The sequence below is a fragment of the Pleurodeles waltl genome, chromosome 4_2, assembly GCF_031143425.1.
Source record: "Pleurodeles waltl isolate 20211129_DDA chromosome 4_2, aPleWal1.hap1.20221129, whole genome shotgun sequence".
NCBI lineage: Eukaryota > Metazoa > Chordata > Amphibia > Caudata > Salamandridae > Pleurodeles > Pleurodeles waltl.
The window spans coordinates 814,980,617-814,992,863 of record NC_090443.1 but is presented as its reverse complement, the minus strand read 5'-3'; the positions used below and the strand labels follow the sequence as shown (position 1 = coordinate 814,992,863).

General features: G+C 50.1%; 1 protein-coding gene across 1 annotated transcript in view; it reads left to right on the top strand.

Annotated features, from left to right (window-relative positions):
* The window catches only part of LEPR (leptin receptor), a 714,243-nt gene that overhangs the window by 153,469 nt on the left and 548,527 nt on the right, over positions 1-12,247 (top strand). The window contains exon 2 of the mRNA XM_069232491.1: positions 2,197-2,251. Coding sequence (XP_069088592.1) covers positions 2,218-2,251 — 34 coding nt within the window. The 5' untranslated portion in view covers positions 2,197-2,217. The remainder of the gene's footprint in view (positions 1-2,196; positions 2,252-12,247) is intronic.

Sequence of the window (12,247 nt, the reverse complement as noted above, 5' to 3'; positions counted from 1 at the left end):
GGGAGATATGATGTTCAGATTTTCCAATAATCAGGCTGGTATATAGTGTCAAAATACATTCTCTGACAAGAAGGGCACATGAGAGAGGCTAAAAAGGTAGTGGAAAGGGAGACTAATGCGGATTGGTAGGGGTACTAAGTGAGAGAAAACACAATATTTTGTAAAATAACCAACATTTTGGAAGATTTTCTAAGCAGAGAGGGAGAGAGTATATGTGCATGTTTTGTCTATGTGTATGTAAAACATCCTTGTGAAATCCGACAGACACCTCACCATACCCAACTGAAAGCACCTGTGCTCAATTGTTTTCCAGAAAATGCATTTATTAGGGGTGTGTAACACCCCAAACACCCTCCCTGAACCTATGCCCCTGAAAAAGAGTTCCAGGGATAAGCCAAGAGGTCATATGAATGCTTGTGAGAGGATGGGAGTAAGAAAAGTGATCAGAATGTCTGGGATATTTATCAGGATGTACAACTGGACTCAACAAAGAGAGGCTCAGCTTGTGAAGGAGAAGCAGTAAAAATTCAACAAGAGGAGATGTATGCAGATATACTCGCACCTAAAGAAGTCCTTTCCGAAGAAGAGAATTATTTAATACAGTTGATTGAGGGACTTTTTTAACTTGTATACGTTTTAATGAAATGAAAGGCTATCTAGTTTTTTTGTTGTAAGTATAAGCAACATATTGCCTTGTTGAGTTGTGTTAAAGGGACACAATATGTTGTGTCTTTAAGTGTCATGTGTGGGTTGTTGGTGTTGTAGACTAGAATCTGAGCTATGGAATGTTCCAAATGTTTAAAGATTCAAGTTAGTGTTGGTTGAGTGCCTGGGTCTGTCCGCTCATTACTCCTGGTCCCCTTGTATTATAGCACACGTTTGGAATAAATGATTTCGAACTCCAGAAGTGAGTCTTTGTAGCAGGTTTTCAGATGTGTTTAGTACCAGTTGTGGCAAAGTTGCAGGGCGTGGGCTGAGGGGGTGAACAAAACCAAAAGATATAAATAAAAAATATAAACTTACCTCGATCCCGCTGCATCACCACACCGCCACGGTTCAGGTTTCTACTGCAGGAGGCACAGGCTCCCGGCCTTCCCTGCGGGCAATCCTGATGCAGCTCTCATGCTGCTGGCATGAGAGCCGCATCAGGATTGGCCTGGGAGCTCTGGCTTTGCGCTCCCAGGCAGACTGGGAGTTTGTGCCTTCTGCCTCCAACTCGACAACGCACCTTGGGTTGGAGACAGCTCTGTGCGCATGTGTGTTTGGCCATCCAGAGACAGCCGGCCAAACACACATGCGCACTGAGGGGAGTGCACACCACTCCCCCTCCCTGCTTGTCATTCCTCATGGCTCTGCAACTATAAAAAATAAAACATTGTTATTTTTTAAGTGTTGCAGCTGCTGCCCCTGGCAAGCAGGCGACGCTCCTCCGCCATAGTGTTGAAGCCACGACCCCCTGTGGCTGAAAATGTTTTTCTCTATAGACTGAAAAACTTTAGGGGTTGAAGGTAAAACAAGGCACATGTTATTTAGGGACAGTAACAACATATAACAGAAATTCCCTGAATATGCAAAGATGGAACTGACACAAAGAGAAGTCGGACCTCATTTAAACAGTGGCACACGCTGTCTCTGTCTGCCATTGTGCGGTAATTATATTGGTCTGCTAACAACGAGATGATTTGAGCTTCCATTATCGTAGCTCACAATGTTTCCCAGACCACATGCACAACGTGCTCCGTTGAAGGCACACAAAGGTAACGGCTGGGCTATTTGTCTGTATGCAAACTGTTTAGCTTCACAATGCCCTAATAGAGACCGAAAAAAGCGAACCCTAATTCGCATAGCGAATGCCTTACCTGGAAATATACTTTCTACTTACTTCTAAAAGCCTTACATTGTTAGCTTGTGTGCGCTTGCATTTGAAATTTCATAGAAATATTTTTGGGCAAGGTTTCACCAAAATAAATGTCTGTTGGGGAAAAAGTTGAAACAAATGCCCCCCGTTTGTTAGTGACAGTGTATGTAACAAAGATTTTCTATCACAATATAAAAAGACAAATTTATGTTTGATACGGAATTATAATTAGTGTTTGTAAATGACTTAACACATAAAGTACAGCATGTAAATAGGATCTCATAATTGGTATTTCCTTTGTTTTGCACCTCATGCTCCAGTGTTTTTGTATTTTTCAGATCCGCTGCTGAGGGCACAATATGACTCTTCTTAGCTTGCTGGTTGCTTTTCTTGGTAAGTAATACTGTCCTTCGGTGAAAATTATGCTAAATAAAGACTTTCTCGCCATTGATGTATATTTGTTTACATTTTAACAAGGTCAATCCCAGAAGTATATCATGGGTTGTATGTTTGTATTTATACAGCGCACATCCATAGCCTGGTTTATTGACAGGGTGGGCCTAGATACAAACATTATCTACTTGGGAACTGTGTATCAGCGATCCCAAGCACACGAGTGCCCCTTATAACAACCCCCTAAGAAGAAGTAGAGATTAGTTATTTAAGTCTTGACATTGAAGTGTACCGGGCCGAAGTTATTAGAACATATTGCAGTGATTACAGGAAAACCATGGATGCAGGACGGAATTCATGTAACAAGCATTGTCAAAGCCAATAGGCCTCGCATATACAAGAGCTATTGGCTTTGACAATGTGTTTTGCCATGTTGTACATCAGTGTGATTGCTGTTCAGCATGGCTAAAAGTTAGTGGCTTCGAGTGTCGAAGTGAAGTGTTGTAGAGTGGAGTACGAGGGTATAGTGTCATAGAGGTGGGGAAAGGAGAATAGAATTCAGTGGTTCAGTGGCAGAGACTGTCTTAGAGAGGTGTGGCATGGGGTGGAATAGACTGGATTGGGGTGGGTGGATTGGATGGAAGTGATACAACTAGGTGGGGTGGACTAGAATGAGGTGGTTTTGAGTTGGGTGAACTGGAGTGGGGTGGATTAGACTGGGCTGGAGTGGGGTGGAATGGAATGGAATAGAGTAGACTGGAGTGGGGAGAATTGGAGTGGAGTCAGGTGTATTGGACGAGAGTGGATAGAGTGACCTTTGACCCTGTCACCAGGCAGGTCGCTCCTCCCATCTGCCATGCAGCTCCCTGTGGGTTGGACCTCCGTTGCCGCTTTTGCCGCCTGACTACTCGCTCCCTTTTTTCTGTACCCCTGCGCTTGGCTTCTGTGCCACTTAGTTTTTTCATTCTGTGCCCCTGTGTTTTGCTTTCTGTACCCCTGTGCTCTGTTGTCCCTCTCCCGCCGTTTTTTCCTGCAGTTTTTTCCCCAGGTTTTCCCCTGGGTTTTTCCCTTGCTGCTGAGCCCCTACTGCCCCACCCCCTTCACTCCCATTGGCCGCCCCGCTCCCACCTCCCAGCTGGTCCTCCCTCCCTCTGCCCTCATATTGAGGCCGCGAAGCGGGTGCGCAGCGGACGCACGCAGCGGGCGCGCCTAAGGCAAGCCCATCTGCGCCCGTCCGCGCCCGTCCGCGCCTGGACCGCACCCAGCACCATAACCCCTGGAACCCGCACCCCCGCAACGCCAGACTGCACTACGACGCAAGCACCCTCCACGCACTCAACACCAGACGAGACCACCCTGCTACCGGGCCACCCCGAAACGCACCCAGGGGCCTTTCACCTGCCGGAACTGCAGATTCACCATCATCCAACCCTCCACACCACCAGCCAGAGAACCCAACTACCTCCGCTGCATCCTCCTCAACACCCGCTCCGCTCGCAAGCATGCCATCGAACTTTGGGACCTCCTAGACTCCACCGCCACCGACGTCGCCTTCCTGATGGAGACCTGGCTGAACGCCACCTCAGCACCAGACATCGCCATAGCCATCCCACAGGGCTACAAGATCTCCCGCAGAGACTGCACCAAAGGAGTGGGAGGAGGAATCGCCATCATCCACAAAGACTCCATCAAAATCTCAACGAACACCGATGACACCCTCACCACCGCCGAGCACATGCACTTCCAGATCCACACCGACCCCAACACGACCCTCAGAGGAACTCTCATCTATAGACCTCCCGGACCCCGCCCACAGTTCAGGGACACCATCGCCGACCTCATCAGCACCCACGCCCTCGCTTCCACGGACTACATCCTCCTCGGGGACCTGAACTTCCACCTCGAGAACAACAACGACGCCAACTCCACCGCCCTGATCGACAACCTCGCCAACCTCGGACTCAAACAGCTCGTAACGACACCCACTCACGCCGCTGGACACACTCTCGATCCCCATCTTCTCCGCAAGCCCCCAAGTCTCCTTCAACCACACCACCGAACCACACTGGACCGACCACAGATGCGTCCACTTCACCTTCAGAAAACCCACCACACACCACCGCACCCAACAGCTACCACGCCGCTGCTGGGGCAAGGTCACCAAGGACCAACTGACTACCGCCCTCGCCTTGAGGCCACCCACCGTCCCCACCGACCCAGACACCACCGCGAACAACCTCACACAGTGGATCAACGACTGCGCCAACACCCTCGCCCCTCTCAAGACCTTTACAAGCAACCACACCAACAAGAAAGCCGCCTGGTTCACCGAGGACCTCCGGATCTCCAAGCACACCTGTCGGAAGCTGGAGAAGAAATGGCTCCACGACTGAACACCAGACAACCACACAGCCCTCAAGAGCGCCACCCGCAGACATCACCAACTCATCAGGACCGCCAAGAAGACCGGCGTCAAGGACCGCCTAGACAACAATGCTCACAACACCAAAGAGCTCTTCAGCACCGTGAAAGAACTCTACAACCCCAGCTCCATCACCAACGACATCCCGCCATCTCAAGACCTGTGCAACTCCCTGCCCACCTTCTTCCACTGCAAGATCACCGACATCCACGACAGCTTCAACCCCGACCCCCCCGCACCCACCACCCCTGCGACTACCACTCGCACCAGTCGCCTGACCGTCTGGTCCAGCGTCAGCGACGAAGACACCATCAAAACCATGAACTCCATCCACTCTGGATCCCCATCGGACCCCTGCCCTCACCATGTCTTCAACAAAGCCAGCGCAGCCATCGGGCCCCACCTCCGGAAAACAATCAACTGTTCCTTAGAGACAGCAACCTTCCCAGAAAGCTAGAAGCACGCTGAGATCAACGCCCTTCTGAAGAAGCCCAAGGCAGACCCCAAGGACCTCAAGAACTTCCGGCCCATCTCCCTGCTCCCTTTCCTGGCAAAAGTGACCGAGAAGATTGTCAACAAACAGCTGACCCGCTACCTCGAAGTCAACAACATCCTGGACCCTTCCCAATCCGGTTTTCGCAGTAACCACAGCACCGAGACCGCCCTCATCGCCGCCACTGACGACATCCGGACCCTGATGGACAAAGGAGAAACAGCCGCCCTCATCCTCCTGGACCAATCAGCAGCCTTTGACATGGTCTGCCACTGCACCCTATCAGCACGCCTCCATGACGCCGGTATCCAAGAGAAGGCCCTGGCCTGGACCACATCCTTCCTCTCCGGCAGAACCCAGAGCGTCCGCCTCCCACCCTTCCTCTCCAAAACCACCGAGATCATCTGCAGCGTCCCACAGGGATCAGCCCGACACTGTTCAATATCTACATGGCCCCCCTCGCCCACGTCGCATGACAACACAACCTCAACATCATCTCCTATGCCGATGACACCCAGCTGATCATATCCCTCACCAAAGATCCCCACACCGCCAAAGCTAACCTCCACAGAGGAATGAAGGCCGTAGCCGACTGGATGAAGGACAGCAGACTGAAGCTGAACTCAGACAAGACAGAGGTCCTCATTCTCGGACCCACCCCATCAGCCTGGGGGACGACTCTTGGTGGCCCACGTCACTAGACACAGCCCCGGAACCCATGGACTACGCACGCAACCTGGGGGTCATCCTCGACTCCACTCTCTCCATGACCAGGCAAGTCAACGCCGTCTCCGCGTCCTGCTTCAATACCCTCCGTATGCTCCGCAGGATCTTCAAATGGATCCCCCTCGACACGAGAAAAACCGTTACCCAGGCCCTCATCACCAACAGACTAAACTACGGGAACGCCCTGAGACGACTCCAACGCATCCAGAACGCCTCGGCCCGACTCATCCTCGATGTCCCCCGCCGCAGCCACATCACACTCCACCTGAGAGGCCTGCACTGGCTCCCCGTCAACAAAAGGATCACCTTCAAGCTCCTGATCCACGCACACAAAGCACTGCACAACACCGGACCCACCTACCTCAACAACCGACTCAGCTTCCACACCCCCACCCGAAGCCTCCGCTCAGCCAACCTCGTCCTCACCACAGTCCCCCGCATCCCAAAAACCACCGCCGGCGTCAGATCCTTCTCCTACCTCGCCGCCAAGACCTGGAACACTCTCCCCACCATCCTACAACAGACCCAGGACCTGCTGGCCTTCAGAAGACTCCGCAAGACCTGGCTCTTCAACCAGTAGCATTCCGCTCCCCATTGCCTTGAGACCCTCGTGGGTATGTAGCGCGCTTTACAAATGCAGTGATTGATTGATGAATTGGAGTGGCTTGGGGTAGATTGGAGTGGAGTGGGTTGGATGGATTGGAGTGGGGTGGGGTCAATTGAACTGTGGTGGGGTAAATTGGACTGGATTGTGGTAGAGTGGGGTGGATTGGAGTAGTGTGGAGTGGGTGGATTGGGGTGAGTAGGATTGAAGTGGGGTTGACTGGATTAAATTGGGGTGGGGTGGACTGGAGCAGGGCGGATTGGATTGCAGTGGGGTGGGTTGAATTGGGGCAGGTTGGGGTGGTTTGCCTTGGGGTGGACTGCACTGAGGTGGGGTGGATTGAAGTGTGGTGGGACGTACTGGAGTGGGGTGAATTGGACTGGAGTGGGCTGAATTGGACTGGAATGGGGTGGGTTGGTTGGACTGGATAGGGAGGAAATTGAGTGGGGTGGAATTGAGTGGGTTGGATTGGATTGGGGTAGATTGGGTTGTAGTGGATGGGTTGGATTGAGGTGGACTGGATTGCAGTGGGATGGTTTGAAATTGTTTGCAGTGGGGTGAATCAGGGTGGAATGGATTGATGTAGTGGGGTGTAGTGGACTGGAGTGAACTGGAAGTTAGTAGAGTGGATTGGACTTGCGTTGGGTGGACTGGAGTGGAGTGGAGTGGGGTGGGGTGGATTGGAGTAAGGTGGATTGGATGGAGTGGGGTGGATGGAGTGGGGTGTGTCTGATTGCTGTGGGTGGATTGGATTGGTGTGGGTGGATTAGATTGGTGTGGTTTAGATTAAGGTGGGTTGAGGTGTAGTGGGTTGTGGTGGATTGGGCAGGAGTGGGGGGACTAAGGTGGGCTGCATTGAACTCGAGTTGGGTGGGTTAGGGAGAATTGCATTGGAGTGGGATGGATTGGAGAGGAGTGGACTGGAGTGGGGTGAACTGAATTGGGGAGGTGTGGATTGGAATAGGGTAGACTGGAGTAAAGTGAAGTGGGGTGGACTGGAGTAGAGTGGGGTGGATTGGAGTAGAGTGGGGTGAAATGGAGTAGAATGGATAGGATTGGGTTTGAGTGGGTGGATTGGAGTAGAGTGGGGTGGACTGGAGTAGAGTGGGTGTATTGGAGTAGAGTGAGTTGAGATGGATTAGAGTGGGTGTAGTGGAATGGATGGAGAGGAATGGATTTGAGTGGAGTGGATTAAAATGGGGTGGGTTGGATTGGGGTGGGATGAGTTGGATTGGATTGGGTTGTGGTAGGGTGGACTGGAGAGGGTGGAATGCATTGAGGTAGGTCTGATTGGATTGGAGTGTGGTGAGCTGCACTGAGTGAGGTGAGCTGGACTGGAGTTGGGTGGACAGGAATGAAGTGATGTGTATTGGACTGAGTGAGATGGATTGGATCGTGGTTGAGTGGATTGGGGTGGGATGGACTGGATTGATGTGGAGTGGGATTGTTTGGATTGGGGTGGATTAAGACAGTGTGAGGTGTGTTGGTTTGGAGTGGGGTGGATTAAGGTGGATTGGATTGGTGTGGGATAGACTGGAGTGAGGCAGGTGAATTGGAATGGAGTGGATTGGGCTAGAGTTAATTGGGTGGGTTGGGTTGGAGTGAAGTGGGTTGGATTGGATTGGTTTGGGTTGGATTGGAGTGGAGTGGTTTGGGTTAGAATGGGGTTTATATCAATGGGATGCGTTGGACAGTGGGATGTGTTGGACTGGGGAGGGGTGAGTGAGACTGAAGTTGGGGTGGGCTGAACTGTAGTGGGGTGGGTTGGACTGGAGTGGGATGGCTTGTGGTGAACACGGGTGGAGTAGATTTGATTGGATTGGAGTGGTAGACTGGGGTGGATTGGATTGGTGTTGATTGGGGTCAATTGGTGTGGGGTGGATTGTAGTGGATTGGAGTGGGGTGAATAGGGACAGAATGGAGTGGACTGAATTGGAGTGAGATGGACTAGATTGGAGTGCGCTGTCTGGAGTGAGGCAGATTATTTTGGATTTTGGTGGGGCAGATTGTTTTTTATTGGAGTGGAGTAGATTGTTTTGGATAGATGGGGGACAGATTTAAGTGGGGCAGTTTGTTTTGAATTTCAGTGGAGCAGATTGTTTTGGGGCAGATTGTTTTGGACTGGGGTGTGAAAGATTGTTTTGGATTAGAGTGGGCAGATTTGAGTGTGGCAGATTGTTTTGGATGGAGTGGGGCAGACTGTTTTGGATTGGAGTGAGGCAGATTGTTTTGGATTGGTGTGGGGTAGATTTGAGTGGGGCAGTGTGTTTTGGATTGGAGTGGGGCAGATTGTTTTGGGTTGTACTAGGACAGATAGTTTTGGATTGTAGTGGGGAAGATTGTTTTGAATTGTAGTAGGACAGATTGTTTTGGATTCTATTGGGGTAGATTATTTGGATTGTGGTGGGGCAGGCTTGAGTGGGGTAGATTATTTTGGATTGGAGTGGGGCAGATTGTTTTGGATTGAAGTGGAGCAGACTGTTTTCGATTGGAGTAGGGCATACTATTTTGGATTGAAGTCAGACAGAGTGGGCAGATTGTTTTTGATTGAAGAGGGGAAGATTTTGGATTGGAGTGTAGCAGATTATTTTGGATTGGTGTGGGGCAGATTGTTCTGAATTGGAGTGGGGCAGATCGGAGTAGGGCAGGTCAGAATTCAGTAGGACAAGTGGGACAGACTGGAGGGGGACAGATTGGAGTGGGGCGGATTGGGGTATGAAAAGTGGGATGATCAGAGTGAGGTGGACTGAATTGTAGTGTGGTGGACAGGATTGGAGTGGGGCAGATTGGATTGAAGTGGGGTTGATTGTAATGGAGTGGGGTGGATTGGATTGGATTGTAGTGGTGCAGATTGTTTGGACTGGAGTGAGGCAGACTGTGATTGGGGAGTAAGGCATTGTTTTGCATTGGTGTGGGAAAGATTGAAGTAGGGTAGATTGTTTTGGATTGGAATGTGGCAGATTGGTGTAGGGGAGATTGTTTTGGATTGGAGTGGGTTAATTGTTTCAGATTGGAGTGGTGCAGATTGCTTTGGACTGAAGTGGGGCAAATTGGAGTGGGGCAGAAGGTTTTTGATTGGTGTGGGGCACATTGTTTTGGACTGGAGTGGGACAGGTTGGACTGGAGCAGTTTGTTTTGGATTGGAGTGAGGCAGATTGTTTTATATTGGGGTGAGGCAGATTGTTTTGAATTGGGGTTAGGCAGATTGGTTTGGATTGCTGTGCTGGAGTGGGGCAGATTGGTTTGGATTGAACTGGGGCAGATGGAAATAAGGTGGACTTGGAGGAGTGGTGTACTGTGATGGAGTGAGGTGGATTGCATTGTATTGGAGTGTGGCAGATTGGACTAGAGTGGGGATGACTGGAGTGAGGCAGACTGCTTTGGATTGGAGTCGGGCAGATTGTTATGAATTGGGATGGGGCAAATTGCTGTGAATTGGAGTGGGGCAGATTTCTTTGGATTGCTGCACTAAAGTGGGACAGATTGTTTTGGATTGGAGTGGGGCAGATTGGAGTGGATTAGAGTGGGGCAGATTGCAGTGGGGTGGGTTGGGAGGATTTGAGGGGTGAATTGGAAGGAACAGGAGCGAGATTTTTGGTTTTCAGTGCGGGGGATGTGACTGGAGTGGGGTGGACTCAGGTGTACTGCACAATTATGTTGTAAAGCATAATTTGCGAAATTACATGCAAGAAAATTACACATAAGAAAAAAACAATGTTGCTTTGCAGCCTCTAGAACAAGATAATAGTCATCTTTTGAAAAACAGCTCCCACAAGCAAAAACAAAACTAAGCATGAGTGTAAAGTGCGAAAAGAAGACTTGGCAAAATAAAACAAAAAGTTAACTGTAGAAAATAAAACTGAAGTTTTGTTTGCCCTTTATGAGCAAATTTTGCCAGTCACACGCCTTCTGTTTGCAGGACAGGAGAAGTTAAAAAGAAAAGAATAGTACCTCAGTCTCATCAGGAGCAGCAAATGGGCACTGATTAATTTGTATCAATCAGTAATTGGTCCCTGCACCACGATCAGGAATGGAAATGTTGAAATGGCAGCCATCTCTAGTTATGAGACTAAAGAAGAGTGCCACACAATCCAACAAATTATAAGCAAGGGGCACTTATCTTCAACCATCCCCACCATTCCAACACTGAGATGAACAAGCAGCTTTTCTTATATACTTCACTACTTACTTGCTACTCCATCTGCTACAGCAGTACTTATGTGCTGTCCCAATATAACTCTATCTTGCTGTTCAGCTTGACACATAAAATAATGATCTACCTCCTGTTCGAGTGCTGGGTACAGCACACAGTTGAACCATCTTCATATCAGACCAGAAAAGGCCCTGCTATTCAAGTTCTCTAACCTAAAACACTTCTCACACATGTACTTTAATCTTTAAGTACACAGTCCTCTACTAATGGATGTGTACAAAAAAGAAGCAGCTCAGCAAATGCACATCAGTATTCTATTCTATGAAACCACACAGGCACAGGGTCACTGCCTCATCTTGGTCACTATGAACACTGTTTTCAGTCCTGGTCTTTAGTGTGGTAGCCTAATGCTGTCTTGATGTCTCATTTTGCTTCTAATGAACTCATGAGACTAACAGTTGAAATCAATAATTTGTAGATGTAAAGCTCAGGAGTGGGGACAGTGACCAAAAGATCTGGAGTAAGGGGATTACCCTACACTCATCTTTTCCTATGAAGCTTAATTTCATCAAGCTTTTTCAGCATTTGAACCTGCACAGAGTACTTCCAGTGCATCTCATTTATGACTGCCATGGTCCCTTTATCCTAGTGCTAGGTACAATGTACATCTGTCGTAATTCACCACAATGCTGACTTGCAAGATCCCTACTATTCTTCTGAGACTCTCTATCTCCCTCTATGTCTGTCTCTTTCTCGATCTCTCTCCCTCTCTCTCGAACATCCACCGCAGACTAACACTCTGGCCCTCATTTTAACATTGGCGGTAATAACCGCCTACTGCCGTGGTGATGGCCTCCACCATACCACTGTGGCGGTGAACCATCCGTCCGCCAGATTATGAGCACTGCCTGATTTCCTGGTCAATAAGGGTGGAAATCCGGCAGTGTTCATACTGGCAGACAGTGGTGACCTGGAGCTGATACCACCTGCACCGCCCCGCCAGTAGAACGCTGCCAGACGTATTATGAGCTGAAATAGGCCTGACGGTGTTCTGCTGGTGGGGCGCTGCTGGCGGTAGCAGCGCCCCTTCCCATTGCCTGCCAGATGACCTCCTCGTCCAAGGTAAGTCGGGTGTCTGACAGGGGAGGGGGGTCAGAGGGTGAGGGGTGTTGTGTGTGTCTGAGTGTGTGAGTGGGTGTGTGAATATGTCTGTGTGTGCTGTGTTTGGCAGTGGTTGGCAGGGCAGGCCGCAAGTCCTGGCCTGCGGCCAACCCTATAACCACCCAAACCCAAGCCACACATGGCTTTCGGCAGGAATTGGCTGCAAGGCCTGCACACAACCCCTATAACCACCCAGCCCCACGCCAGGCATGCCCTTTAGCATGCACAGTGGGGGTTGGTCACCGAACCCCATATACCTACCTACCCAACTCCGTGCAATGCACGGCCTTCAGCTGTGTTTGTTGGGGGTTGTTGTCGCCAACCCCCTATAACCACCCAACCCAGTGCAATGCATGTCCTTTGGCCATGTGCAACAGGAGTTGGCTGCAGGGCCCCTATAAACCCAACCCTGTGCCATGCACAGACTTCAACTGTGC